Genomic DNA, 27,752 nt, shown 5'->3' on the forward strand with positions numbered 1-27,752 from the left:
AAATATATCCAAACGTGTGCAGCTCTCCAACCCACCCCCACCTGCGATTGACAGTGCTGACGCCTCTGCCTGGGTTACTGCAGAAAGGCCAGCTGGTCTCTGCAGCCCACTTTTCTCCCTAACGATCCATCCTCCCCATAGCAGCCTGAAGGATCTTTCTGAGAAATAAATCAGATCCTGCCACCCTACCGCTTAAGATCCTTGAGTTGCTTCTCAGGTTGTTGGCGTCCAAACTCCCTACACTGGCCCTTGAGGGCCTCTGGTCTGCCTCCCTCCCCAGTCCTGCCTTGTAGCCCCCTCAAAATCAAGACTGCTTCTGATCGCAGGGACTTCGGCTCCTTCTAAGCCAAGACCGTTCTTGTCTCCAAGGCTTTATGCTGGTTATCTCTCTTTCTGGACACTTATCCCAGCCTCCTTCTCTTTCTGATCTCAGCTGAAGTGCCACCTCCTCAGAAAGGCGACACCCTGCCCATCAAGCCTGTCACGCTCTGTCAAACCAGCCTGTTGCATTTGCTCCTTGGTTTAGCTGCAGGGTGGCAGGTATGCAGCAAGCGCTCAATCAATACCTGCTACTGAAGCTCATGAGAGGGAGAAGTTGAGTGGACCATAAAGTAAGCTTCAGCATCAGTGTGACACTGCTCTAGCTGACCTAGTGGGAAAGGGTTAGTATTTTGTTTTTCTATTGTACAGGAGGAGAAACGGAGGCTGAGAAAGGTGAGATGGCTAGGGAGAGGAGGAGCAGATCTGGATGTAGCTGTTGACTCCAGAGCCACCCTCTTGACTGTGATACCAGACAGCTTTCCATTATGTCAATTCTCAGAACACACCAGATGTGACACGGCCCACTTCCCCAGGAGGGAGCCAGGCACCCTGGTTCAAGGCCACGCAGCCAGGGCTGGCAGGTCTGATAACAAAGCACTGACTGAATCACATTATGCTACCGCTAAGCCTCCCGCGTGTCTTGCTAAAAGCACTGCAAAGGGGCAGCGTGAGGCCTGAGAATCGTTGTGTAGTTGAGATTGCAAAAGCCAACAGCACCTCTCCCCCTGCCGCCCTCCCCACCCCACCACACACAAATAACCTCAAAGAAGCTCTAGTTCATTCCACCAGCTTGTAAGATACCTGCCTCTACATCTTCAGCTCTGACGATCAGGCAGGAAGACAAAGGCTTACTGAAAACCTGTTTTCAGCACCTTTCCCTTCAACACTTTTATTTGGCTTCCAAAAGCCAACCTGGAGGATTCTGCAGAAATGCAGGGGAAATACGTTAGGATGGTTCCCAAGCAGGGAGGGTAAGGCAGGAAGTGTGAGGGCTCAACAGTTTATTATGGATGGATCCACAAGAGTCCAGAGGGTCCCGCAGCTCCAGAACCTTCTTCACAAACTTCACTCACAATTCTACTTCTTTGGCCCTCCCTCCATCCTTCCCCATAGTATCCCTTTAAGGCCTTTTCCAAATGCTCCAGCCCATCCCACTCATCCCCAACTTTAAATTCCTACATGGTGGCAATATTTGTATTTGCTTCTGTACACATTGTTCTAGTTGTTCTCTATATGAAGGTCTGTCCTATCTTCCAAATACATGCAGGGGCCTATTACTAATAATGACAAAGTGCTCACCACTAATCGAGCATCGTGCCAGGTACTTTAAATGTATTGTTCTACATTTCTCCAGTCCTCATATCATACGTGCAAGGTAGGTATTATCCTGCCCATTTTACAAATGAAGAAATCAAGGCTGAAAGAATAGGTACCCTGACCAATGCTGTTCAGTCTGTGTTGGAATTGGGTTTGTGAAGCACAGCTGTCCAATTTCAGAACACGTGCTCCTTCTAAGTCTGTATCCTGCTGCCTTCCACAACAAGGGCCATTCCCTGAGCACGTGCCACATCCCAACTATTTGACATTAGTGCATACTCTCCACCAATGCCCAAATTCACTCCTAGGGTAGTGAAATTCACTCCTATTACCCTTGTTTCCTAATGGGGAAACTGAGGCTGTGAGAAGAGTCAAGGCAATGCTGTAGCAATGTCAAGCTCATTTGCTGGGCCACGTCCCCTCCATCTCCCACAACACAGTCTGTGCTCATTAAACACCTCCTGGCTGAATTCACACGCACAGGAGAGACACGCAAGTTTCTGATGCAAACTTGCCACTGGCAGTGGGCTCTAAGCCCAGCCCCCTCCTCACTTGATCCTTTGACAGGTCACGGCTCTGCGCCTCAGTTTCACTTAGGTCGGAAACCATGAGAGGATCTGCTGAGGAAAGCATGACATCACAGATGGAGAGCACTCAAATTTGCTCTCATGATAAAAGAAAATCCCACGAGTCTTTTATTGCATCTGCTTTTTGGGGTTAGGCATTTAATCTATCTAATATTTCTTATAATCCGATGAAGAACAAAGGGGACTGATGGGAGTAGGGCTGTGGCTGGTGGGGAGGAGGGAAGGAAATTGTAACAGATGTCCGTGAATCCAAGCCCCAGATTTTGTGCTTTGAAATTGTACCTGTTCTTCCCCAGTGGCCTTTCAACACCAAGATAATATTCCAGAGGGGCATGTGGCCCCAATGCACACGGGATTCTTCCCACATCAGTGCCCGAAGCACTGGGGGCTCACCTTCAGTTTACAGGAAGTCCCTGTCACTGAGCCAGCCCTGGAGAGGGGAACTAATGCTGAGGATGAAGGGCAGCGACACTGAGGGAGGCCCATGCTGAGCAAGAGTGGCCTCAATGTTCCCCAGAGCTGTCTGTGTGCCAGAAACTGAAGCTGTCCCCGCACCTGGGAAACCAGCCTAGTCTCCCTCACTTCTGGACTCTGGCAAGTTTATCTTTTTTTTTTTTTTTTTGAGACAGGGTCTCACTCTGTTGCTTGGGCTAGAGTGCAGTGGCATCATCATAGCTCCCTGCAACCTTGCATTCCTGGGCTCAAGTGACCCTCCTGCCTCAGCCTCCTGAGTAGCTGGGACTACAGGTGCATGCCACCACACCCATCTAATTTTTCTATTTTTTTGTAGAGAAAGGGGCCTCACTATATTGCTCAGGCTGGTCTGAACTCCTGGCCTCAGGCAATCCTCCTGCCTTGGCCTCCCAAGTGCTGAAATTACAGGCATAAGCCACTGTGCCCAGCAAGTTTATCTTGACCTAAAATCACTTAGTTCCAACTTATTCTTTCCCACAAATTTGAGTTACAAATAGTCATGAGCCCCCAAGATTAGGTCAGCGAGTTTCAAGAGGTATTCTAAGGAAAATGAGTTCTACAAGATGCTCTGTGATGATGATGTTGCCCCAACAAGAGAACGTGCTGCTTCTTCTACCCTTCTTTTGGAGATTCACATTGTATATAAACATGTTAACCGCTGTGAAGTCCAGTACAGAGCTCTGTAACTTTGCCTAAAGCAGCTCTCTCCATACCTGTATGACCACACAGACACACTGAGAATGAAGCACCAAAAAATGCAAAAAGGAAAAAAAGTATAAAGGAAGCCTAGTGCTGGCCATGGCTACCTCTTCCTCACCTGCCTGAGAAGGAAGCTAGCACCCAGGGAAGCAGAGTAGAGAGGGATGGAAGTGTGTCTTTGCCACCAATCCAGCTCCTGTATTCCCCCCATTCCTAAAGCCACAAGCACCCCTGGGAGACCCTACAGTGAGAAGTAATCAATTCCTTTCTTTTGCTCAAAACCAGTTTGCTTAGGTCTTGTCATTTGGCAAACTCGGGTACGGGGGACTGCAATGTGTTTGGAAAGTGACTCCAGACATGAGGCCAAGAGCAAGACAGGAAAAATGTGGAAAGCACGCAGAATGCACTCAGGCAGTAAGGACATTAGCTGACTCTAATCAAGTGGCAAAGGAAATTAGGTACAACCTGGGATGGGGTATGAAAGTCCACTGACCCAAATCGGGCAATAAATGTCCAAAGCGGTTACGAAAACTGATTAAGATTGGAACTTGAAAGAAACCCACAGAATTTGTGTTTACTATGTGGTGAAACAAAATTCCAGCGAGGAGGCCCGGGGACCCTGATGACGCAGCAGAAGGAACTGCGGTGTGTTCAGCTATGACTCCGGAACAATCGATTCTTGAGTATGATCTGACCATTCCTATATCCTGACTGGGAAAAACCATCGGAGGGTCGTGAGCCCACCTGAGGTGACAAACCGGCTGCCCTCAGTTGGGTGTGTATGATTTTAAAGTCTGGGAAAGGTTGAAAAAGATGAAGAGAGAGGGAAAGCAAATCATAATATTAATACTTATGTTTAAGATTAAAGCTTTGAGATCACTGGGTTAATCTCTGTGTATTTATAACATTTAAAAGAATACGTAGCATATTGGGAGAATCTGACAAAGTGGTCTTGTGATTTCAACTTTAAATGAGTATTAATTTTTTACTTAAGACTCTTAAGATGAAATATTTAAGAATTAGATTAAGATTCTTAAAATAGAACTGAAATGTTTAAGATAGTAATCCATGACATTTATAACTTTTTATTTGATTTGCAAGAGTTGTTGAAGTGTCTAGAAAGATCTTGCTTGCTTGGCAGGTAAGTCTACCCTATCAGACATTTGAAGAACCTAAGGAAACCAGGAACTTAAGGAAACTTATGAACTGCATTCATAAATTTATGAATGCAGTCGAAAATAACTAAGGAAATTTAATTATCCGAGTTTGTGAACAGTGCTAATTGTGTAGGTAGATTCAGTCTGTTAAGTCTGAATTAATAAAGTACTAATTGATAACAAGTGAAAATGAAGTCAATTTAATACACAAATACTTTATAGATGAGATTTGTAAGAAAATCTAGGTTTAACAATTAAAACTTCAATAAATTAATATTGAAACCTAACTAACTCAAAGAAGTTATTTAGAAGCACAAAAGCACTCTTTAAAAGGAAGACATTTTAAAAGATATTAAAGCAGATTTCATTTTTTGAATGAATTTTGACATGAATGACTGGAAGACTAAATGAACCCAAGACAGCATCTCCTCTCCTCAGTAGTTTTTGCCTCTCCAACTCACCTGCACTCCGCACTGTAAGACTTTAAAAGGGGCTCCAAAATTGCTTCAAAAATGTTAGTGGAGATAACATTGAGTTTGACAACCTTGGGAAACAAGCAGAACCTCCTCCTGGAAACTAAAAGGGGCAGGAGACACAGAGCTCAGCTGGTTTCCCCATCGTTTTGTTTTGTTTTGTTCTTGTTTTCAAGATTATCATAGATATACCTGACATTATTCTTTGGCGGAGGCACCTAGAGAAATGGCAAGATGACGTAATGACTGTGGAACAATCAATGCAAAAGCATCATCTCCTGGCCAGATCACAGCCATGTAACTGTCCTCTACTCATGAAATGTCCTACACTGGTCAAGTCAGATCGTGGTATAACTGGAGCTATCAGTGATCAGATTTAAAAATGACTGCCACCTACTTTAAGCCCATGGGCAGATTAAAAGAATTCCATCAAACATTTGCTATTTTTCTTCAAGACTTGTAAACTCAATACTTTCTGACCCTGAGCCAGGGGCCTTGATTCGTTTATTCCTGTCATCCAGTAGCTGTTGCCTTCCATGTGCCAAGAACTGTGCAAGGCAATGCTGAAATAATTGATGACCCAGAGCGGTCCCCACCCTTGACTGCAAATCCAGTGGATGTGACAGGCAAGAACACAGCTAAGGCACAAATGAAAACGTAAAATAGGGAGATGAGCAAAGGGGACCAAGTGGAAACTGCACTGGTTTCAGACATACTTCCTAAAGCCACCAGCCAAGTCCCAGGACAGGGAAGTAGTCTGGCAGCGTTCCGAAGCTCAGGCCACCAGTGCTCTTTGCTGTGCTCCTGTCCCCTTCCAGGCCTGGAAGCATCAAAGGCCAGGAAGCTGGAGAGCCAGGCCTTTGCCCAGCCTCCCCAGAACTGTCCTGTAGAGTTCAGACAAGGCACGTCCTCTCCACGCCTGTTCTCCTCTTCTGTATAAGGAGGGGCTGGACTAAGCCATCCCAAAGGTTCCTTTCAGACATCGTGTGAGCCGAAGCTCAGAGAAAAGTTAGTACAAAGGCAAAGGGACACAACCGAAGGTCCCCAGTGAAGCATCTCATCCCATTCAGTAAAAGCTGCTAAACGGGCAACTCTGTGTTCTGATCTCTGGGCTTCTTCATTGCTGATTTCACTCCTCGGATGATTATTTTTAAAAGCCTGAACAGTCTTTTAAATATTTGAAATATATGTCAGTATCTCATATCTGGGAGACAGTTAGCTAGCCCTGAGTAGTAAGTGCCCTCTTTAGGCAGAGGTGTGCTCTCCCATTTGACATAATCCCCATGTAAGCCTTTTAATTCACAAATGCTACCTGCTTGGCCCTGCAATGTGAGTTTGCAAGCCCTAGCATAGAGGCATTATAACCTAGTTCACAAGAGAGTCTACATCAGACCATGCTATTACCCACAAAGAAACAGTATGTGATCTTGCCCAACATTTACAGCCACCATCGACAGTGTTTAGCAAGAATGCCAGGCACTGTACCAGGCACTTTGCATATATAATTCCATTCCCATTTTCTCCTGGATGAAATGGAGACTTAGGACCCAGAGCGCATAAGAAGGATGGCATTCAAACCAGGGCATAAGGATGCCACATGGCCTCCAGCTCATCAGATAGCACATACAGTGGCATGTAGATTGTGACACAGAGAGACAGTACATACAGATCAGCTTTGAAACCTCTGGTAACCACTCGAATCACAAAAGAACCTCCACCTGTGGTCAGCAACCAGGCATATGAAGAAGAGACCCCCCCATTTGGGCCAATATGTAGCATTTTAACCAGAACCAAAGCTCTCAAAGCCTCAACTGTTTGTCCCCTTGCCTCTTGGAGAAACACAGATGTAAAGGAAAAATGCTCTTCAAAAATGAGCAGAAAAATCCATTCAAAAATGGAAAGGCCAAAAAACCAGAAGATCCAGTTTCAGAATCTTACAAGAGATGTTGACATCACTGTGTCAGGAATTCAAGTGCCACTCAGAGGGCTTAAAGTAGAATTTTAACGGCCAGCATACAAGCTATCTGCTATGAAAAACGACAGTGAAAGAATCATAAATTATTTCAGCTTCAAACACTTCCTGTTTTGCTCCATTGTTGTGGGAAGCAAGGATTCCACAGACCTGAGAAGGTAGACCTGACTTCTCCAGGACCCGAGAGACCACATCGCATTTGCACGAGTTTTTAATATCGAGCTCTTCGTGGTTGGAAGGGAGGGTTTACTTAAAAGTAGCAGGAATCCGTAATGGTCCTGAATTAATGAGATATTATATTTACAACTTCATCTCTCATGAAGCAAAAAAGCAAAATAGAATCCCAAGGTTTGAGGGATGATTAAACAGATTTTTTCCACTAGGAATTACACGCCCCAGCTTTCAGCAAAAGAGGAGTTATTGAAGGATCTGGAGGGAGGCTCATTATACTGTTCAAACGAACTCCCTACGAGATAATGTTGTTTATTCAAGGGAAAGACATGCTAAATGATGTTGTAAAAAAATCAGATTGCGGTATATATGAGTTCTTCTCTGCTCCCTAATAAAACCACAGCCGGTTAGCAGAAATAAAGTGCTATAATCACAGTTGTGGAAAGCAGCCCTCACAAAGCCAAGATCTTAATCCTCCCCAAACTCCAAAGACCCAGTCTGCTTGCAGGCAGCCCTTACAGTCCTCAGAAACAGTCTGGGCCAGCCCCCGCCTTTCTGTCTGCCTCTCTCCAGGTGATTAAACTTACACGGCAGAGCCACCGCCGCCACCAGCACCCAGGCCTTACCTGCTCAATTTGCCAGTTGTGCTCCAGAATCGAGGCAGAGCCCACTTCCACTGCCCCACGCCCCTGCCAGACAGCTGCATTCAGTTGCACAAAGCCCAGACTGGTGGAACTTGTTTTCTGGCTATTGTTCAAGGCGATTGTTCCAGTGAAACCCCAGGGCCCAAGTGGAATGAGGTCCTTTGGTGTGGATGAGTGAGCAAGCCCAACCCGTAGGCTTAGTCGCAACCCCTGGGGAAGAGAAAGGGTTTGGCTACCTACATTTCCCACCAAACAGGTATGTTAACTATTTCCTCCCCAGGAGGTTTGCTCAGGAGCACCATGTCCCTCTAACCACTGCTGGGGCCTATTAAGAAAATCCACCTTCAAAAAATGTAACAGGACTCCTGCAGAGCCCTGTCTTTTGCAGTCTATCTGAGAATGATAATAACACAATAGCCAACTTGACTGAAGTTTAAAGTGATGTCGGCCCCTGTGCTAATGCTAACTGCACTAAATGGCTTTCAGTTACTCTTCCCAACTCTACAGTAAAAGTAACAACCAACACTTATTAACAGCTTAAGGAAAGTCAGGCCATGTTGTTACTTAACATATTTTCTCCCAGGTACCATGAGATAAATACTACTATTATACCCATTTTAGAGATGATGCACTTGAGGCTTTAAGAAAATAGGCCCAAAGGTCATGTAAAGTAGGAAATGTTGAAGCTGGGATTTAAAGGCAGATCTAAGAGTGTTTCACCATTTCATTTGTTTATTCATTTTTACACATTTTAATGAATATCTATCATAGGTATTGGAAGGACTTCAAAGTTTTCCACACCAAGGTGGATACAGTTACTTGAATTGAAACCACAAACAAGCCACCTCTCTCTGGGTTACAGCCTACATGGTTTGCAGTTCTGATGTAAAAAAAAGACCCAAAACCTGAGCTTGAATTAATGTTAAGGGCAGAGTGTAGACACTAAGTCCAGAAAACGTAATCTCACCTAGTACCACTAATCCCAGAAGGCTCCAGATGGAGGCAGCACAAGTTCTGCAGAAAAAAGTAAAATAGATCTGTGATTGAATCCTGACTCTGCCATTTACCTTGTCAGAGCACCTTCACCTCCAGAAGACTCGGGTTTCCTCCTGTGGGGTACAGCGCTAATAACACTCAGTTCTCAAGCCTTTGGTCAGGACCAAATCAGATAGCGTGTGCACAGATCTCCAGGCATACGGGAGACACCCAGTGTGTGTCAGGGACAGCCCAGGATCCAGCGACTGCACTGACTGCAGGAGGAAAGTCCAGGCCCACATTATGAAATATATGACAAAGTTCTAGTGCAAGAACTTGCTTCTTACTGCCATAAATGGACGGTGTCCTGGGGGAGAAGCAGCTTCTATAGACGGTGCCAGGTGCAAGGCCAGTGATTTGGGGTGGAGAGAGGGAAACACAAACCCCATAAAGAGGGTTCCAAGGGGATTTAGCAGCAATCAGAATTCCCCGGGCTTGAGTTTCACCCCAAAGCACCTTTGTCCCATTTTGGTAACTCATTCCTTGACAAGTAGGTGGTCTCCTGAGTAAGCGTGAAATTTCTCTCTTTGGCTTCAGGGGCTTGATTGAGTTAGAAACCTCAGAGCTTGGGTCCAGATGCCTCAGACCCTCACTGTTACGATAGGCACCAGCGTGTCTGCTGACCTCAGCTCCACAGAGCTCTCTCTCCTCTAAGGCTCCTCCAGAGAAAGGCTGCTGACACTTGGGCCACTGCCGGCTGGCTTTTGCCAAGGATCTCAACAAATTCATCCTAGTTTTCTGCTTACCAGAGGATACATTCCCCCTACATAGCAACAGAATTTAGCACATTATAGCTCATGAAAATAACAACGAAAACTTATACAAGGTCAAAAGTTTTAATAACAGTTCTGGGCACCATGCTAAGCACTTTGCATGCCTCATCCTGCAAATGCCTCTCTATTACCCTACCAGGCACAAATTATTAATGTCCTCTTTTTTACATGTGGAAACTGAGGCTTTCACAGGCTGTGTGACCTGCACAAGGTGTTGGAGCTAATAAATGCATCTGCATTTTCACCCAGATCTACCTGACTCTGAAACTCAAGCTTTTCTTAACCACCTTGGCTCAACGTAAGAACAGAGTTTAAAGATGCTCTTAAATACATCATGGTTATGTAAGAACTCAGAACTTCTACCTGCTATCCAAAAAGCCCAGGGCACTTAAATGCAATCAAGTTACTTTTAAAAACATCTCTAAGTAGTGAAAGAAAGGGGAATGGGGGCGGGGGGCAAATCCCAGACAGGGCACTGGCTGGCTGCCTTAAACCTAAAGTAGGTAGAACAAGATGTGAAGTCCTGACACCAACACCCCATAACCCCCCTTCTATCCACCCCCTTAGCTCCCAATACATCTTGGGAACTGGGAACCTGAATGCACAAAATAGAACCACAATTGCCCCAGGGTAGTCAATAGATGCTGCTGTCTCCCAAAACCAAGCTTGCCTCAGTTTTGTAGTTTGTCAGGGGCTTGCCCTTAAGCTGTCTCCTTCTAGGACAAGAGGGAAGGGAAAAAAAACTCAGGCCAAGAAATCATCATTTAAAGCCAGGTCTATAACCCAAAGAAGCCTAGTCTTAGCTAATCAGGCACCCCCAGCACACATGTGAACAGCTAGTGCCAACAACTTGGGGCAGTATTAACATGCCAAGTGTACATCTCCCTCCAGGACTCAATAAACTTTCAGCTTCTTGAGTTCCAGGGAGCAGCCCCAGGCCAGCTCCATAGCCATGTCAGCCTTCGCCAGTTTGGCTTCCACTTGGGATCAAGCCCCCCTGAGCCAGGTACAAGCACAGCTCCAGCCACATCCACCGGCAGCCCAGGGGCCCTCAAGGAGTTCAGAGGACTCCCACCTAGGTCCTACTGCCAAGAAGGGCTGCTTCTTCATATACAGCCCCCCTCTCCCCCAGAAACAAGCAGAATCTGAGATGCCCTGGCAGGCTGTGCTGCAAAGATTATGTGCACTTTGGTGAATTGTCCACAATAAAACGTAGACAGCTGAACCCACACTTAAAATTACAGATATAACCATCCCAAGCTCATCTGCCAAGCCCCCCAAGGAAGGGAAGGCGGTAGAGTGGACCTGGCTTTCAATTCCAGCTTTGCCTCTTATTAGCTGTGTGACCTTGATCAAGTTACTTAACCTCTCTTAGTTCCCACTGCCTCATCTCAAAACTGAGGGTGAATTTGCTGGCTTTGCAATGAAATTAGATGAGACAATGTCTGTTAGTTGCTTGGTACATCGTAGGTGATAATGAACATTGTTTTCTTCTCTCCTTGTCTGGCTTAAAAACAGAGATATGCTTCCCCTGGGCAGCTATAAAGGTCTTAACGAAGCAAGAAAAGTCCTCATGCTGAAACTTTCCATGCCATCTCTCCTCGAGCCTAGTTTCCAGAAAAAAAGCCCACCCAGTAATTTACCATATTAGCAAACACAACCGCAAGTTCACCAGGCTCCTTAGATTCCAAACAAAAAAAACCTCCAACAATAAGTCATTTTAATCAGGGCCCTCTAAGCCAGCAGCAGCCCCTGCCTGGGGCCACACTGCCTCTCTCCAGCTCACCCCTCCCCACCAGACTGAAAAATCTCCCCCAAAAAATCTGGAATAAGGATTTAAGACAGCTGGGTGATCAACACCCAGTTTTTCAGGCTCAGCAGCCTACTTTGATAAGATAGTCTAGAAAACATGGACATTATCATTCAAATGTCTAGGTGGACCAAGGACATTTGGGCAATGCCCCAGCTTCCTCTGAAACCATCAAGGTTAGAATGAAAGGGAGGACGGGAGGGAGAGAAGGTGCTGAATTTCCGGATCAGCGACCCCACCGCCACAGAGCTACACCACCGGCTGCTCTGCCTGGTTTTTCAATCCCAGCCAAGGAACAGCAAGGCAGTATACACACCCGCCCCTCGCCCTGGAAACTTTAGGAAATCGTCCTACCTTGCAAGGTTCCTAGGCCAGAGCATTTCTCTACATTGTGGTCCTTGGAGAACAGGGGACAAAGAAGCTGAATGAATCTCACAGGATGGCAACTCCTCCAGCCGGCGAGCCAGCCCACGCTGGGCCAGGGGAATCCTGGCACCCAGCAACTGTGTTACTAAAGGACTAGCTAGCAGGGGATCACCATTCCCCAGCCCAGGAAAGAAATCCAATCCCCCAACAAAATTAACCTCTGAAGTGCTGACGGAGGGAGAGGTCAGGCCTGAGTGCCAGTATCAAGTCAGCTGTGAAAAGTTTCAGCAAAGCAAAAGCTAACACCAAACTCTGAAACCATTACCGTAAAGCACTGAGTGGAAGGGCCCTTCCTCCCTGTGCTCCCAGGGGAGTTTGTAACAGCGGGTCAAGCTGAAGAAAATCTAAAAGTGAAACATTATCTTAAATCCCCGCAGACTGTACGAAAACATCAGGAGGAAATCTTTTCAAACCATAACTGCTACTTTCAATGACACAGAAATCATTGCCCATAACGTTTCTTAGCTCATTCTGTAGGAGTCTGAATGCAAAGTGTTTGATTAAAATGATTAGCCTACAGGGAGAACTTATGAGCCTAGAAGGGAACCGATACCTGTTTGTACAGTTAACAATGACATACATTATTTCCGGTGATGTCAAGTTTGATGCAGTGCCAATGAAAATATGCATTAATTCCTCAGGCTACTTATTTTAAAAGAGAAACAATCTCAGTGGCTACATTAAGCATTATGGTACAGAGGCAGGAAGGGGAGGTGGGACAGAGAGAGTTCCAGCTCTGGCAAGGGTAGGGGTTGCACCAACTAATCCCTATTAAAACCTGTAATCAAGGAACTCAGAAGGAACTATGTAAACAGATGCGATGAACAATGAACAACTGTATTACTACTGAGAAGTCAGAAGCAAAATTATGTTATAGCCACAAGCTTTTATTTCAAAATGAAGGATTAAGATGCTCTCCCAAACCCCTATTCCTTCTCCAAAAATCCTACCAGTTGGTTCCTGGCAGCTTTCAAAGACTTTCCCTGAGAAAGGCTCCCCCCTACCCTGGGCCGCCCCTCCAGTGGGATGGGGGAGTGGGGGCTCTGGCCCTGGGGGTGGCTAAGAAAGGAAGCAATAACTGGCTCCACGCGAGGTCTCTGTGTGGTCAGCCTTTGCTCAGCAAACAGAAGCTTTTCAAAGGAGAACGAAGAGCCATTCCTCCCCCACTCAAGAGGGAGGGGATAAAAGGTCTGCTCAAAGAGGAAAGGGGGGGTCTGGTGGTGCTTCCCAGGTGAATGAAAAAGCAAACCAGAGATTGTGATCTTGAAGGAGTCCCAACCAAAGTTAATCATTCACATCTTATCCCCCAAGGCCCTCCACTACAGTCAATGCCACTAGGGTGTCTGCCTCGGGGCGTGGGGAGGGGCAGAGGGTGAGTTTGGGGGACAGGGGTATAGTCCAGATTTATTAGGACACAATAAGTGGGGACAGACCCAAGCGCTGGCTGACAAAGATGCTTCAAACCAATCCTTATCTTCTATGCTGTCTCTGGAACCGAGTTTATCTTTTACAACATGACTTTTTTGAGAATCTGGTCGACCTCTGGGTTAATTTGGGAAAGGAATGGTGACTGTGTATATGGAGACACATACGCACGTATATACACATATTAAACATGGCCCACTGTTTCCTACAATTGTTCCTTGCTCTAAGCAAACAAAATAGGTAAAAATCCTGATTAGCCACCAACATAAACTAACTAGGGGATGTCATCTATCCATTCATTTATTCATTCATTCAACTAACATATTTACAGAGCATCTGCTCTGTATGTGTACATGTGTAATATGTGTATATATCTGCTATGTGGCAAACACTCTTCTAAGTGCTGAGGACACAGCAGTCAACAAAATAGACAAAAAAACCCCAAAAAACCCTGCTCTAATGGAACTTATCTTTTAGTGTTAGAACTATAAAATAAAAGAGACAAAATGTAAATTATATAGTATGTTGGCAATAAAGGCTAAGGAGAATAAAATAATGTAAAGAAGAGACTGTGATTTGTCAAGAGGGGTGTCTGAAATTTTACATAGGGTGGCTTTGGAAGGCCTGAGGGAAGGGTTTTCATTACAAATCAGCACCAAGATTCTTCCTTCTAGAGGGTCCCTTACGTGGGCTTCCATGCCATCACCTACGCCTGGTTCCTCCCTCCCTTGCTGGTTGTGCCTCTCAGTCTCCTGTGATCCCTTCTCCTCTTCCCTCTCCTGCCCAGATCCTCGGGGCTCTGCCCTTAGTCCCCTTCTTTTTTCTACCTGCAATCTTTTCCTAGGTGATCTCATCCATGGCTTCAACTCCTGGGTATAGACACCTCTAAAGTTTGTAATCTCCAACCTGGCCCCTTGGTGTGGGAGCTGGCTATGTGACTACCTGGGGGTATGAGACTTGCAAGGGAGGACGTGGTCAGTACAAAGGCCCTGAGACAGGACACAACTTGCAGTTCATTCAAGGAATGAATAGTTTGGGCCTAAGAGGAGGCCAGGCCAGAGGGCCTGGGGGAGAAGGGAGAGAGAAGGCCTGAGCAGAGCTTGGCAAGTCACCGTAAGCATGTTGGCTCTTGATAAATGATATGTTTATTAACCATAGGGTTAATAAACAGAGTTTCTCCTTTTTATAAAAGTTCTTGTAAATATCCTACAACACTACATATGTCATTTTAATTATGCACAATCTTTACAAGGGTGAGTTTAATGCATAAGACAAAGTGCTTTAAAGGGGTCCCAGTCTTTGTGGTTAAAAGAATCACACCTTTAATATGAAAGGCTCTGAATTCTCTGTGGCTGCAAGTCCACATTTAGTCAGGGCTTTCCTGGGCTATGAAAGATAAAGATCAGCATGAATAAGAGCCATCCAGGCAACAGGGGAGAGAAAGGGAAGGCAGGTCAACCAACTCCATGACAGCAGGGGCCCTTTGCTCCTGTCAAAGAGCCAAGCTTCCCCAGCATTTTTGACCTTTGCTCCTAAACAGGCCAAATTCCAAAGACCTTCTAGAACTCCCAACATTTTTCTCCATAGAAATGATGTTATCAATGATGTTAACTTAGACTTTTTTTAAACCAAAAAGTAGCTGATAAATTCTACCCAGGTATCAAAGAGTAGAAGAAAACTTTATTCTGGGAATATAGTACATAGCTAGACAAAACAGAAAACCACTGAAATAAATCTAAAAAGATGGTCACTTATTTTTAGTGAGTACTGTATTAAACCAATACTAGTGGAGACAGTTTGCTCCCTCTCCAACATAATCTGTTTTCCCTCTTTGCTGGCTTTTCCTCACCGGCTGAGAACTATATCACTCATCGCATCACATAAAATGAAATCTTCTCTGACCCCATGCCCATGTTCTCCTCCACGGTCATGCCAGTCTTGGCTCCATATTCCAGCAAAACCCCTCTGTACTTCTCACGTCCCAGCATCTCTTCAACCCACCAGTCCAGACTTTGGTCCCCACAACTCCACTTAAGACATTTTTCTATTTCTACCAAGAACATCAGTGGCTTCTTTCTTGCCAAAGCCAATGGTTAACTCTCCATCCTCACACTACTTGAGTTATCACCAGCATGCAACACCCAGATTCTTCCTTCTTGAGAGGGTCCCTTCTTGAGCTTCCATGCTGTCATCTACGCTTGTTCCTTCCTTGCTGGCTGTGCCTCTCAGTCTCCTGTGCTCCCTCTCCTCTCCTCTCCTGCCCAGACCCTCAGGGCTCAGCTCTTAGTCCCCTTCTTTTTTCTACCTGCAATCTTTTCCTAGGTGATCTCATCCATGGGTTCAAATTCTAGGTGTAGACAACTCTATAAAGTTTATAATCTCCAGCCTGGCCCCTTTGTGTACTTACCACATCTGAAATCAAATGCACCTTTTATAAAACTATTGCTTCCAACTTCCAATTTCTCTGCACCTCCACTCCCAAAGCTATCCCCATCTCAAAGTATAATTATCATTAGCCATCCTGATTCTTTTTCCTTCTTACCTCCTATATAATCCATTAACAAGTTGGCTATACCTCCCCAATACAACTTGAACTTGATCACTACTCAGCCTCTGCAGTAAGATAGCCTTGGACCAAACTGCCACTAGTTCCCTCCTGTGACAGTCACCTCCCTGACTGCTCAGCCTTCCCGATTGCCCTTGCCCTTAATTTGGGAACCAGTCCTACATTCACTTCAGTTGCTTTCCTCTGGCTTGCTAGTAACAGAACAAAGATTAGGAGACAAGGAGGAAGGAAAGCTCTTTTGGATGCAGGAACAAGAATGGGAAGATAAACGGTTAAGAGAAGATGGGTGCATGTGAGACATTTAAAGAAGATGTGAAACACCTCACACTGCCTGGAGCGGAATTTCACTTGGTGTGATCTGCAGCAGGCGTGGGAAGGGGAGAAATACTCCAGGGATGCTCAGCCAAGTTTGCTGAGTATAGGAGCTAACACCGGGAAGATTGTGATTTTCAACAGAAATTGTAAGAGACAAGGTAGCTTTGGGGTAGGAAACGAACAACATTCAACGAACAGTCACTGAGCACTGAACCTGCACAGGATGCCAGGCTGGACGCCGGAGTATAAGGGGCAGTGAAAGGGGACAGCCCAGCCTGACGGGCTCTTTACCTGGAGAAGATGAAGGAACGATTGAAGTCATTAGGGAGGGCTACGGTGAAAGTGATGAGAGAAATAAACAGGCTGCTGTGAAGGAGAGTCGCAGAAAGCACTTACTTTAAATAGCATGGCCAGGAAAGGCCATTCCCAGGAAGTGACATTTAAAAGAAGACATGAAAGACAAGAGGGAGCCGGCCGGCCATCAGACAGAGGGAAGCCAGGTGTTCCAGGCGGAGGAGACAGGGGACAGGGATGTCAGGTGCAGAGGCCTGAGGGAGGGGGTGGCTGGGTGTGCTGCAGGAGCTAAAAGGTGGCTGCCACGCTTGGAGCCTGGCAAGCGGGTAGGGGGACATCAGTGGAAAAGAAAGTCTATACTCTGGAGAACTCCCAGACCCACCAGGAACAAGGGATCCTGGTGAGGCATCCATCAAGAGCTGCAGGGGTGTGTCACTGTGCCCGGGCATCTCTCACCTTCCTTGTCCATTTCCTCCAATCTCGTCTGGGAAGCAGGACTATCCGAGGAGCAAGAAGGCCTGCCTTCCTGTTAGTGTTAAGAATGTGGGGTCCTGGGAAGCGGATTGAACTTCCACAGATGGTAGATGCCTCCTCACCTTCCCAGTGAGGAGGCGACACTGTCTCCAATCTTATCGCAAAAACAGAACGAGCTGCCTTTTAGCTTCAAATGTTTTTTTTTTTTATCTTATGGCGCAGTTTCTGTTACCTTTCATTGATTCATTCTTGAGATTGTCCAGAGCCTACATTTGTGGGTACTCACACGTAAAATCAAACACACACCCCAATCTCTAAACAAAAGACTTCCTTCATCAGGAAGGGTATCCAGTCTGCTACCCATGCTTTATGCCCTTCTCATTCGGAATCTGAAACCAGAGGTTTGCTAACAAAACCTTGGACTGAGGAAGCTGAAGAACATGACCAGGTGGGTGTTGGCCTCTTCGGCCTCAACTCACAAATCCAGACTTTCCATCCTCAGTCCAACTCCAAGGATGTCTTTTCTGACGGGATGCAGTCGGCTACTTTGACTTCAGAACGCCAGCATTTCCAAGGAGGACACATGAAGCCAAACACCATTGGTTTCTCGGATCTGTATCTTATGAGGGTGTTGGGGGTGCGTAAAGAGAATTCTGAGAGTTTGAATATTCAGTTTTGCAGCTGAGCTATCTATCGTCTCTATTAGGTTGGATAGGGGAATGAATGAAGTATCTCAAAGCTACTCTCTGGTTTTTTCTAACATTGGTCCAGCTCCAAGGACATCCCTGAGTGTGTCCACTGCAGGGTGACATGAGAGAGAGGGACAGACAGGTTGCGGATGAGGAAGGAGAAGTATGACAGAGAGAAGGAAGAGACCGGAGAGGAAACTTACCCCTGAGGCAGACTGTGGTTTAAGCCAACAGTTTAGGGGCTCCAATCTAACTTCCCTTCCTGCACCCAAAGTTCTCCCACTGGCCCGGGCTGCAGCTCTCACACTGTGGGAGTGCGCTGCAGGGCAGAGCCGAGAACACTGGAACAGGAGCTGGGGCCTGAGCTCTTGTCCTACATCTGTCACCACGCTGACTTTGGCCAAATCACTTCCTGACTGTGGCTCTCGGATTACTTTCCTGCTCAGTGAGCAGGCTGCCGCCCCAGCGTCCACTAAGACCCTTCCAAGTATGAACGTTTTGTAAAACAACACCCCCAGATCTCCCACTGAAATCCCTTCTCAAAAGAAAATTCTTTCGCCTTGTGAATTTGACTTATGATCCATCTGTCTGTCCCCTGCTGGGGACAGCCCTTGAATTTACTGCAGACTTTCGAGGTGCCAGGCGTTGCATCAAATGTTGAGAATATCTCCTCCTGCAGAACCCTTCCCACAACTCTATGAGGTCATAGTTTCTCTTGTAAGAAAACCTGTTCTGTACCTTAGCTTTGGTATTTTATTGTTTCCCTTCTGAGCTTATAGGGACCATAAAATTGGTTCAAAAAACCTTCCACAATCTCTAAACCACAATCTTGTCTAAGACAAAAAGAAAAAAAAAGAATTTGGCAAAGAGCCCAACTCATTCTAGGTATTTGCCTGGCGGGGAGGCTAGCTGAAAAGTTACAGACTGGTTAAGAATTAAACCTCTTCCACTGGACGATTAGTTTCTAAGAGAAAAATGGCCTTGAATGGAGGAACAGAAGTAAAACAGGGTGACTAGCAGACTGCAAGTGCTTAGAAATTTTCCTATCAGTACTGAAAACCAACTGTGTGCCAGAGACTCTGCTAACTTTATATATAATATTGATATCAAAACTCACAATACCCCAATAAGATAGATTTTATTATCCTCAACTTACAATAATAGAAAGACGAGATGCAACTCAGAGATGTTAGCTAAGTTGCCCAAAGTTACATGGCCAATAAATGTTAAAGCCAAAATCTAGACACAGATCTGCTTGATTCGTAAACCAGTGTCCTTTAGGGGATGTCTTAAGCTCCCATTTGAGTTCTTATCATGGTGGTTACTGTGCTGAGTTCTCTGGCCTTATTTAATCCCTGCAATATTCCCTATGCAGGAAGTATTATTATTCCCAATTTATATGAGGAAATTAGGGAACAGTGGTTTAAGTAACATGCCCAAGGCCATACTTCTGGTAGGGCCCCAGTTTTTCTGATTTAAGACCCCATGCTTGAAACCACTCTTGATCACCTCTGAATTTTTGCCTTAAGTCTGGTACTTGGCACATTGGGGATGATTTTTTTTTTTTAACTTGCCAGAAGCCACTTTACTGGCTAAGTGTTATCTTAGATATGCTGACAATAACCCTATCTAATGCCCACCCCCACCCCTGGAGTGGGTGACTCCTTGGGTAGGTACCATCATGGTAGTTTCTAGTTCTGCACCTTCATTTAAGTCTAGAGAGAAAGATAAACATTCTCAATCAATTCAGAGCATAGTACGAATAGATGCTAAATTTGTATGTTCAGCTGCAGCCAGCTAGCTGGACCTAGACAGAAACGCTATTCTTTAGCCAACTTTCTCCCAAACATGGTACCAGGAACAATGAAGTATGGACACAAAAAGCGTGTGAATAGTTCAGGGTAGCCCCGTCACCAACAGCCAGAACATACTCGAGACTATGTTCTTCTATGGTGCCTCCAGAGCATCATCTGTACACAGATGTCAGAATTATAAGGGAACTATAGAATACAGGCTTTATTTGCAGCATGCACTAATATGCATACATTAGGCCCAAGAATGGTCTTTGCATTGTTGTAAGAACAAAAGGAGTGGAACACTCTGAACATCCACCAGGAGGGAAAGAGTTAATTAAATTATGCATCCTCCATAGAATGGAATACTGTGTGGCCATTAAAAATGATGTCAATGAATAAAAAGATGCTCATGCTATAGTATCAAATTACTATACAAAATTAGATTATAAAACACCTCTCATTTTTTAAAGGCTGGGTAGTACAGCAGTTAAAATTAAAGATTATAGAGTCACACTCTGGCTTCAAATCCTGGCTCTGCACTTTTAGCTGTGTGACTTGTGGCATGCTGCAGTGAGTGTCTCAGCTTCATCACCCTGTACGATGAGTTCTTATGCCTGGAGGTGCTGTAAAAATGAATCAATGCGCGTAAAGAGTTTAAAACAGTGCATGGCTAATAGTAAGTACTCAAGAAATGTTTGGTCTTTTTAAAAATAAAATGTGTATGTGCTTACATGAATCAAAAAAATTTGGACAGCTCCAAGGTGTTAACAGCAGATCTTTTCTGTGTCGTATAATATTAGGATATATCATATTTTTCTTTTATCTCTACTGTTTGCTTATCTGCATTTTCTATTTTCTACAATAAAACATAGGTTTGGTATTTTTTTAAATTTTATTTCAGCATATTATGGGCATAGGTTTGGTTTTTTTAAAAAATAAGAACAAAAATCACATTTAATTTTTTAAAATCCCAAGCTTTGATCAGAAACAGAAATCTCATCAAAACATTAAAAAAAAAAAGATGTGGGCCAGGCCAGGTAATTACAAAACCTGGAGTCCGGAGAAATTGCATTGTGTTTCTTGGTCTTTTCTAGTTTGGTGGCCTAATAGCAAGAAAGACTCTGCAGCCCAGTACCTTGGTTCTGAGGATACGTAGGCACGGCTGGGGAAAGGAAGAGAGGAGAGAGATGGGAAAGCCTGATTTCATTTGTAGCAATCCACTTAGTTTAAAATGTCAGGAAGTTTAGTGGATTAAGGGTATTACAGTTGCTATTCATAAAGGTGTTTTGTTAGAACTTCTAAATAGCAATCTGGTGAAATAAGCCTTGCACAGCCTTAAATGAAAGCCTGTTACAGTACTTAAAGTTTCCTAGAGGAAAGAAAAGACCCCCAGGTATTAATTTACCCAAAGAGCAGCTGCCTGGAAGATACTGTAATGGATCCTATGTAGGCAATGCTATAAAATAGATTACCAGTCACAGAACTTGGAGGTTTGAGCCCAGATCACCCGGTGGTAGAACTGCAATTAGCAGTAATGAGAGGCATGTCTGCATTCTGATAAGAGCCACAGCTGTACACATATTATAGACTTGGGTCCGTTAAAAGAAAATCCAAGGACATTCAAAGCTGCTGGAATCCAAGAGGCAGAGGCGTGTTTGGATTTCAAACTTCACAAATGAAAAAAAAAAAAAAAAAAAAGGGCCTGCCATACTTATTTCACAAACGCATCTGGGATGGGAAGGTCATGTCAAACTCCAGAGAGAAAAAAGGAGACTCACTCTTATTAAGCCCCTGTTTGCACGGCAGGCTCTGTGCTGTTTGAGCCAATCGACCTAAGTGTTCCTGTTTTCAGTCTTGATCCATGGGGGCAGACAATCTTGCAAATGAGGCCCTAAATCAAAGGTCTGGAAAACAAATACCATTCTTTCCCACTGCTTCTTATGAGATCATAGAAGGTGTCTCAAGAGAAAAGCTGTCTTCACAATTAGGAGAAGAAGGGGTCAGGGTGAGAAGTCTTGCAGAATGGAAGAGGGCTGGCATTTGGAGGAGGAAGGCTTGGGAGGGAATTCTGGCTCCACTAACAAGCTGTGCTGCACGAACTGGAGCTAGTCTACCTGTCTGAGGAACTTCCTCATTTGGCCTGGGGAATAAGGAAACGATAGCGAGTAAGACAAATCTTCACCCTCACGATTCTCACAGTATAGATGAAGTGACAGGCTGGTAGCAGACATTTGTAATATGATGTGTTTGATGCTATGATACAGAAAAGTTCAGGGTACTGTGGAAGCAAATGGGAGGGACACTCAATCTAGTCTCTGGTGAGGGACATTTGAGGAGGGCCTCCTGGAGGAGGTGACATTTAATGTGTGCCCTGAAAGAATGGGGTAAGGGTGGAAGGAATGCCTCTGTAAAGGCTAGAAGACAAAAAGATGATTTAAGGGGGAATGGCAAGTAATTCAGAGTGGCAGGAGACAGGAAAAAAAGGGATAAATAATAACAGGAGCTGGATCGCCTAGTAAAGCCCAGAAACAGAGTTTGAACCTTATCCCAAGAAGGAATCTGGGGCTCACAGGCATTTATTGCTTTTGGACAAGTTGTGGGCAGCAGGGATGCAGATACCAAAGAATTAATAAAATTACCCGAGTTCTGTTTCCCAATTCAGAACTCTCACTCTGTTGTTTGCATATTATCTTATTTCTTTGACAAAGTCAGCCCTTTTTTAAGTGATATGCCCACCCCCGGAAAGCTGTAAGCCACAACACTGTCTCTCAGCTCATCTGTCACAGTTTCTAGTGCCTTATTTCAAAACAATACCTACACCTCCAGGCATTGCATTTTGGGATAATCAAATCCCAAATTTTATACAGGTTTGATTATCTGGTAAAATGAGGTCACCCTAGATGTTCAGATCTGGAAAGAAACTCAGGGGCCATTTGGTTTAATTCCCTGGGTGAGCTCAGGAAGAGGGGAAGTACCTTGCCTGATGTCACAGAGTTTAGTGGCAGAACCAAGGTTAACCCTCAGATCTCCAACATCCAACCTGAGCTTTTGCTTTACAACTTCACCTCTCCCCATCACAGACTAGGAATCCCAAATTCCCACCCCAACGTCAGGGAGGTCTCACTGACACCTGTGTAGTCACATGGGGATGTGAAGTCTCATTTGCCAGCAAACATGACAGGAAGAGATGACTGCACAGGATGTGAGTGGTAAGAAGGGAAAGCAGTTAGAGGGCTCTTATTCATTAAAGAAAACAAAAGCAGTAACACAGCAGTCGAGGAAAAGAATCAATTCTATTTGAGCAGAGCACTTTAAGGTAATGAAAAATGCTTCCAGCATTATCCTATTTCAAAACATTTATCAGATGCCAGGGAAATTAAGCATGTGCAGGCACACGCACCACTCTGTGCAAATGGTTTATCTAGCAAAACAACCAGGCCGAAAAAAAAAGAAAGATCTGAGAAACTTCAATTTTTAACTGCCAAGCAGATCAAAGACAAAAGCAGTAGAAAAAGAAATACACAGTCTAAATTTAGTCATCTCCCACACTGGTTAAGTCCTTTTCCAAAATCTGCTGGCTGTTGCCTGGACACAGCTTTGGTGTGAATGATCTTCATCTGGGCCTCTGTCCTCAGGGTTAAATTAGAGATGGTGACTGCAAGCCTGCTCTCTCTCCCTGTGTTCCTGAAATCTCTGTGGGCTTCCAGTGGGTGGGAAAGCTCTCTGGAAGTTTTTGCACCTCAAGAAGTAGCTGAGAAGAGTCAAGGCAAGAGAGAAAACTCAGAGAGAGAGAGAGAGAGAGAGAGAGAGAGAGAGAGAGAGAGAGAGAGAGAGAGAGAGAGAGAGAGAGAGAGAGAGATGAAGACAGACATTCATTCGCACACACCCTGATTGATGTACACTTAAAATGCACAGGCTGGGCTGGGCGCGGTGGCTCACGCCTGTAATCTTAACACTGTGGGAGGTTAAGGTGGGAGGATCGCTCAAGATCAGGAGTTCGAAACCAGTCTGAGCAAGAGCAAGACCCCATCTCTACTAAAAATAGAAAGAAATTAGTTGGCCAACTAAAAATACATAGAAAAAATTATCTGGGCATAGTGGTGCGTGCCTATAGTCCCAGCTACTTGGGAGGCTGAGGCAGAAAGATCACCTGAGCCCAGGAGTTTGAGGTTGCTGTGAGCTAGGCAGATGCCACGGCACTCTAGCCCAGGAGACGGAGTGAGACTCTGTCTTAAAAAAGAAAAAAAAAGCACAGGCTGGGAGTTCTGAAACACTTGGGTTCTGCCCCCTTTGCCCTATTGATGGGGCTCCCCTCTTGACCAAACTCACAAGGTTTGCACAAGGGGTAAAGTATAATAAAGTGCTTCTCCCATTTTGTGGACATAAAAATATTTTTACAAATCCTAAACAGCACCATAAAACAAAGGAGCCAAAGTGTGGGGCTGGGGAGAGTGGGCAGCTACTCTACTGCAGGCTGAACTTGGAAGGCGATCACAGCAGAGCCCCAGCGTGGTGGCAGCTACGCCTCCATGCGCCCACCTCTCATGCTCCCACTGCGGCTGCTGATCAATGGGCTCCCACACCAGGCTCGACGCAGACGGATAATTAGTCTGACTTACCTTTCAAAAGAGAGCTGATTTCTTCAAGGACTGGCTTTTGTCCGGCAGCCAACCTGTCAAACCTATCTCCTCCTGGTGACCCGGGTGCATGGCACATGAATACACTCCATTCGCTAAATTTAGATTTTGAGAGCCTTTTCTAACCTGTCATTTCCCTCCACAGAAAAGCAGATCGGTTTCTTCAGTGATAATAATAATGCCACCCAAGTGAACGTGGGGAAGCAAAGCAAGGCCCCAAAGGGGACTGAAAGGTTCTCATCCTTGCCCTGCACCGCCAGGAAAATTCTGTCCATGTGTCCTGGGAGTATGGACAGTGTGCCTCATTTTCAAAACTTCCAGGGAAAGCAGTGCCATTTTACGTAAAAACCTAATTCTGTTTCAGAAAGCTTACTCCTACAAGGTCCTCACTGAGGCTTCCTGGGAGACAAGAAGAAAATGATCTTTGGAGACCAGGGTTTCAGTCTCAGCTCTACCTCCAACTACGCGCAAATTATTTTGCCTCTTTGGACCTTGGTCCCCTTATCTTTCAAATGAGGATATCTCGTTGGGTTGTCATGAGGATTCAACGAGTAAGTTCAGGCAAAGTGTTTGGCTCACAGTATGTTATGTCGTATGTACACGTTAGTTGCTGCTGCTGCTACTACTACTATCATCATCCCAGCATTCCCCTCTCTCGGAGCCTCATGTTAGTTTCCTGGTATGAGCAGTAAAGGTCACGCCGGCCTTGCGGGACTGCGGCAGGATGGAGTGAGATGAAACACGGTGAGCACTCAGCCCGCTGCCTGTCACACTGAAGTGCTCAGAAATGTCAGCTCCCTTTCCCTGTGCTCCTGTCCTTATTGAAAATCTCTCTCTCATGCCACATGGGACTCATTTCCCTTTGTTCTGTCTTGAAAGAATGATAAAACTAAGCAGAACCACTTGGGATTGAAATCGTTCACAAACATTTACTGAGCTTCCATCACGTGACAGTTATTCCCCAGGCCTTGGCTTTAAAGTGTTAGAGAGGGTCTCTATTGTCAAAGAGCTTGTGGTCCAGTGAGACTGAATCAGCTGAATCTTCCTTCCAAATAGTAGCTATCGTGTAGGGATTATCACAGGTAGGCCTCAAACTCCACCAAGAAGGACCTCGTACTATTGGCATTAACTTACCCTAAGGCATTGGTTAGTAAGTGGCTGAGCTGGGATTTGAGTTGAACCCTATTCTAGAGCCTTTGCTCTTAACCACTGCAGTTATATGACTTTGGGCTCAAGGTCTTGCATCAAAAGAAGCATTAGTGAAAAAGAAAGGCACATGAGAAACCTGAACTCCCCAAAGCACATCTGGTGGCGTCTAGGCCTAGAGCCATGGCCAGTGCAGTCCATGATGGGGCTTAATGCTTGCAATTTGAAAAGCAACCCAGTGGATTTAGATGCTATCTTCTTTCAGCACCACCTTAAAGTTATGCTAAGGCATTGACCGGCAGGGAGAGGGAATTTATGAGAATGGCAAGGCTAAGCATCTCTTGGAAGGAGGTTCTGAAAGAATTAACTGTAACCTGATCAGAACATCAAAACTGCCCAACATCAGAGCCCACTGCCTGATGGTCCACTAGCACCATGTGGTCACTTCCCCAGTGGCAGTGGGGACAAGCTGGCTGCTCTGGTCAGAGCCTCACACTTGCAATGCAACCAGGCTCCTAAGGGTGCAGCAAGCTCCTCGCCCATTTCTGACTTAACTGCAGCGAGGAGATGAGAGACCAGGACTTCACATGCTTGTTTGACAGGAGGGGACACCAAAGCACAAAGGTGTGGATTACGCTAGAGACATGGATTTGGAAATGCACGGTCCCTCCTGAGGACATGTTAGTCCGGCAGGCCTACTGAAAGAAACGAATCAGGGCTTCTGCAGTGACACGGAGGGGAACGTAGGGCCGGTGTCGTAACAACTGCTGCTGGAAATTCCAGGTGGGCTTCTGGATGATCTGTAGGTATCTCCACCCCTGGTGTTTAAGAACCAATTTTCAGAGGTTCCAGGGGTTCACCAGCGAGCAAGCTTGGTGGCTTACGCAGCCTGGATGGAATTCTCCTAGATGTTTTCTTCTCCAATACTCCTGGCCTCACATAATCCCTCCATACTCTCTAGTAGTGACCAGACGTTATTAGTATTAACAGTAAGACAAAACCAGAAGGAAGAAAATCCAAATCCATTGAGCAGAATGGCTGTTTTCCCATTGGGCACAGGCGCAGTGGATGCTAACAATGCAGGATGGCTGCGACAAGGGAGGCCTTTGCTGCCATCGGGCTCTCAGGGGCTGCGGGGCCTGCAGCGTGCCCACAGCCTGCCCTTCCGCAACACCGGGAAGAGTGTGTGCAGGTGGGCGGTGTGACTCCCTCACCACCAGGACCCAGCTGCCTCCTTCCAGGAAAACAGGCAGAGCAGGTGTGATTCTTTTACCTGTGGGACTCAAGTATTAATAGAACTAACTTAGAGATGGAGGGAAGTGGGTTTGGGCAGAACAAGAAAGGCAATGTCCAAGCACTAGCACTTTTGAGTCACTGACTCCTGAGAATTGCAATCATTTGCGATAATGGAGAGGGCTTATATTGGAGGGTCAGAGGACCTAGATTCTAGTCCTGTGTCCAGTACGTGCTTGCTGTGTGACTCCAGACTAACGATCGACCCTCTCTGAGCCAGCTGCATCATCTAACTAGAGAGTGGTGGTGAGAGTTTTCCCCTTGTTGATGGAAACACAGATAAAATGGACCATCCATACAGATGTCATCTGAACCCAGCCCTATCAGCCAATCTGTCATTCCTAACTCACCAGGTTGTGACATAAATTAACGTGCAGCATATTCAGAGCACCTACCCCGGGGGAAGGGAGGGAGGTGCTTGTTATTTTCCACTCTTGTGACCTCAGAATCCCACTTCTGCCCTCCCGAGTTGCAGTAAAGGTCTGGGTCCACTTTCTGGGCTAGTTGGCTAGCTAGAGGGCTAGTTGCTTAGGACAAAAAGCATTTCTCCAGCCCTGCTTCCTCCCAGCTGGTGGGACAGCTGCTGCCCACTGTGGTTTACGGCCCATTTCTGGTGGGGCGCCCGGCCAGTGGCTGTTTGTGTAGTGTTTAATCATTAGGAGGTGGCCGGCTCTAACACCATGAGCCCCAGGGCATCTGTGAATAAGTCAGCTATTTGCCTCAGCCTATCAGTGTCTGTTTGGAAGGCTTCTCTCCAAGGACACAGGGCTGACCTCTGACACAGCCGGTTCCAGGGCAGCTGGGGAGGTTATTTCCAAAGGGCACGGTGGGACACAGCTACGCAGGTGAGGCCTGGAGTATCAGAGTGGAGAGGCTACTGGCCTGGAAAATTAGCAGTCGCTTCAGAGACGGGATTCCTTTCCCAGAGAAGAGAACTGCCCAGGCTCTCCTCCTTCCTTCCATTGCCCCTCACATTCCATCATCCTCCCACCAAACCTGCCTGCTCTTTCTCCCCTTCCCCACCTACAACTCCCACTTGTTTTCCAAGGTCCAGCTAAAAGCCTGCCTCCTCCAGGAAGCCCTCTGTCTAACCCCTGCTACAGAGCTTGTATTCTGCCCTTAGAATCTGAAAGCACTGACATCCCCCCGTCTGCACCCCGTCCCCTCCGTTGCTCACGCACTGATTGCTAAGATACGGAGAGGGCTCCACTCCAGACCCCTGTGTCCCCCCCATCCCCTCATCCATGAGGAGTCCCCA

At 45.8% G+C, this 27,752-nt stretch overlaps 1 protein-coding gene across 9 annotated transcripts in view; it reads right to left on the reverse strand.

Moving 5' to 3' along the window:
* Positions 1–27,752, reverse strand: part of NAV2 (neuron navigator 2) — a 378,822-nt gene that overhangs the window by 76,304 nt on the left and 274,766 nt on the right. The window contains exon 1 of one of the 9 annotated variants that reach the window (XM_012756722.3): positions 11,788–27,630. The exons of the other annotated variants lie outside the window; for them this stretch is intronic. Within the exon in view, the coding sequence (XP_012612176.1) occupies positions 11,788–11,813 (26 nt within the window). The 5' untranslated portion in view covers positions 11,814–27,630. Of the gene's footprint in view, positions 1–11,787; positions 27,631–27,752 lie in introns of those variants that run through there. 9 annotated transcript variants of the gene reach the window in all.

This window comes from Microcebus murinus, chromosome 4 (genome assembly GCF_040939455.1).
Source record: "Microcebus murinus isolate Inina chromosome 4, M.murinus_Inina_mat1.0, whole genome shotgun sequence".
Classification (NCBI taxonomy): domain Eukaryota; kingdom Metazoa; phylum Chordata; class Mammalia; order Primates; family Cheirogaleidae; genus Microcebus; species Microcebus murinus.